This window comes from Aplysia californica, unplaced genomic scaffold, assembly GCF_000002075.1.
Source record: "Aplysia californica isolate F4 #8 unplaced genomic scaffold, AplCal3.0 scaffold00464, whole genome shotgun sequence".
NCBI classification, from domain to species: Eukaryota; Metazoa; Mollusca; class Gastropoda; order Aplysiida; family Aplysiidae; genus Aplysia; species Aplysia californica.
The window spans coordinates 221,709-223,731 of NW_004797734.1; the positions used below are offsets into that span (position 1 = coordinate 221,709).

General features: G+C 42.9%; 1 protein-coding gene across 1 annotated transcript in view; it reads right to left on the reverse strand.

The window, feature by feature from the left end:
* Nucleotides 1-1,680, reverse strand: part of LOC101848604 — a gene marked incomplete at its 5' end in the record, with an annotated part of 4,614 nt that extends 2,934 nt beyond the window's left edge. The window contains 1 exon segment of the mRNA XM_005105323.3: nt 1,588-1,680. Within this exon segment, the coding sequence (XP_005105380.2) occupies nt 1,588-1,680 (93 nt within the window).
* Nucleotides 1,681-2,023: the final 343 nt, after the last annotated feature.

The following is a 2,023-nucleotide window of genomic DNA, read 5'->3' on the forward strand; positions in this document are numbered from 1 at the left end:
AGAGAGGGGGCGGGGGGCGGGCGGGACATAAATGAGTATTTAGATAGACGGACAGACAGACAGAGAGACGGAAGGCGAAACAAAGTAATTAAGAGGGATTAACATTAATAGCCACATATCGTTCCAATGCTTATAGCGACTTCACATCTCGAGGTGCAGTTTCTACCCCTTTTGTATCGATATTATATCTCTCGATTACTGGATACAGACAAAATATTTTGCCGAAACTGAAAAAATCTCCAAACATCCTGGGGTGTCATTTGGCACAGAAACCCCACCGAGAACCTTAAGTTCTGAATTACTGACGAATTCGAACGACAAAATAAATGAGGTCACATGACAACCTGCGGCATAACGCAATAGCATCGTTTTTACACCCCCCCAAAAAAACACAAAAAAACAACACACACCAACCCCCCCCCCCTCAAAAAACCCCAACAAAACAAACAACAACAAGAACAACAACAAAACAAAAGAAACAAACAAACAACAACAACAACAACAAAATAATAAAAAACAAACAAACAAACAACCCCCCCCCAACTCACCCCAAACAAACGAACAAAAAACCACAGTTAAAGTAAAGTAAAGCCCCACTTTTCGAACCACTTGACTTAACGCACAGCACCAGGGAGGGAAGGGAGGGGGTGAGGAGAGTCACCTCGGGGAGGGGATGGGAATCACATCACACTGGGGTAACAGCAATGTCTTACAAGAACAGGAAGCCAATATCTTACAAGAACAGGAAGCCAATGTCTTACAAGAACAGGAAGCCAATGAAGCCAATGTCTTACAAGAACAGGAAGCCTATGTCTTACAAGAACAGGAAGCCAATGTCTTACAAGAATAGGAAGTCTGTCTTACAAGAACAGGAAGCTAATGTCTTACAAGAACAGGAAGCAGTGCAATGTGATCGCCATGATGCGGGAAAATGTGTGGGAGGGGAGAGAGGGGCGTATTCTTTACTTTTACTAGAATCTGGAAAGAACACACTCATTGAGTGTGTGGTTGGTGTGAACTCTGGTGTGGTTTACTCGCTCTTTCCTATCAAATATCTATCGTCCATACTTCTCCCCCTACTTTTCTTTGTATGTTAGGCTACTCTTTACTCTTTAGTAATACCAATTGTAATCTTCGACCATTATATGACCTAATATATTGCAAGTGCCGTAGAAATCTTACTAAAACTAAAGCAACCACCCCTCCACAAACAGCAAAACAAACAACAAAACAAACAACAAACAAAGCAAAAAATGTAAAAAAAAAATTCTTAACACATAACAAGAACAAGAGCAACAACAAAAACAACAACAACAACAACAACCATAATGACAACAACAATGACAACACAACGACAGCAGCAGCAACAGTAAGAGCAGTAGGAGCAGTAGCAGCAGTTACAACAGCAGCAGCAACAACAACAGCAACAACAGCAGCAGCAACAACAACAGCAGCCACAACAACAACAACAACAGCAACAGAAACAGCAATAGCAGCAGCAGCAACGGCAGCAGCAGCAACAACAACAACAACAACAACATTAACAGAAATAACGATTCGTTTTTATTAAGAGTCATGAGTAGTCACCTGCAGGTGCCTGATAGCCCAGGCGTCGGAGAGTTCAGGCTCTGTCTCACACCGGCACAGGTTGTAGCATCGGACAAAGATGTTACGCATCATCTGGGGAAATATGGACAATGGACAATACCATGTCTGTGAAATGGTGAAATTTTAAAGGTAAAATGGTATAGGTTTAACGCCCTTATCAACACTGTACTGTAAGGTTATTTAAGAGGTGGCATCTCCGAGTTTAACGTCCATCTTCGGAAGGACAGAGCCAGATGGGAAATTCGTGTAAATAAGTGCTTTTCCCGAAGACCGTTGGACTGAGCTGAGGCTTGAGCACCCGAACCTGCAATCTCACGATTACGGGTCTGGTAGCCTAACCAGCAGGTCACTGACACCACGAACATGTCTGTTTATGAGGCCTTAAGGTTTACTGGAGAGAGAGAGAGAGGTGGGG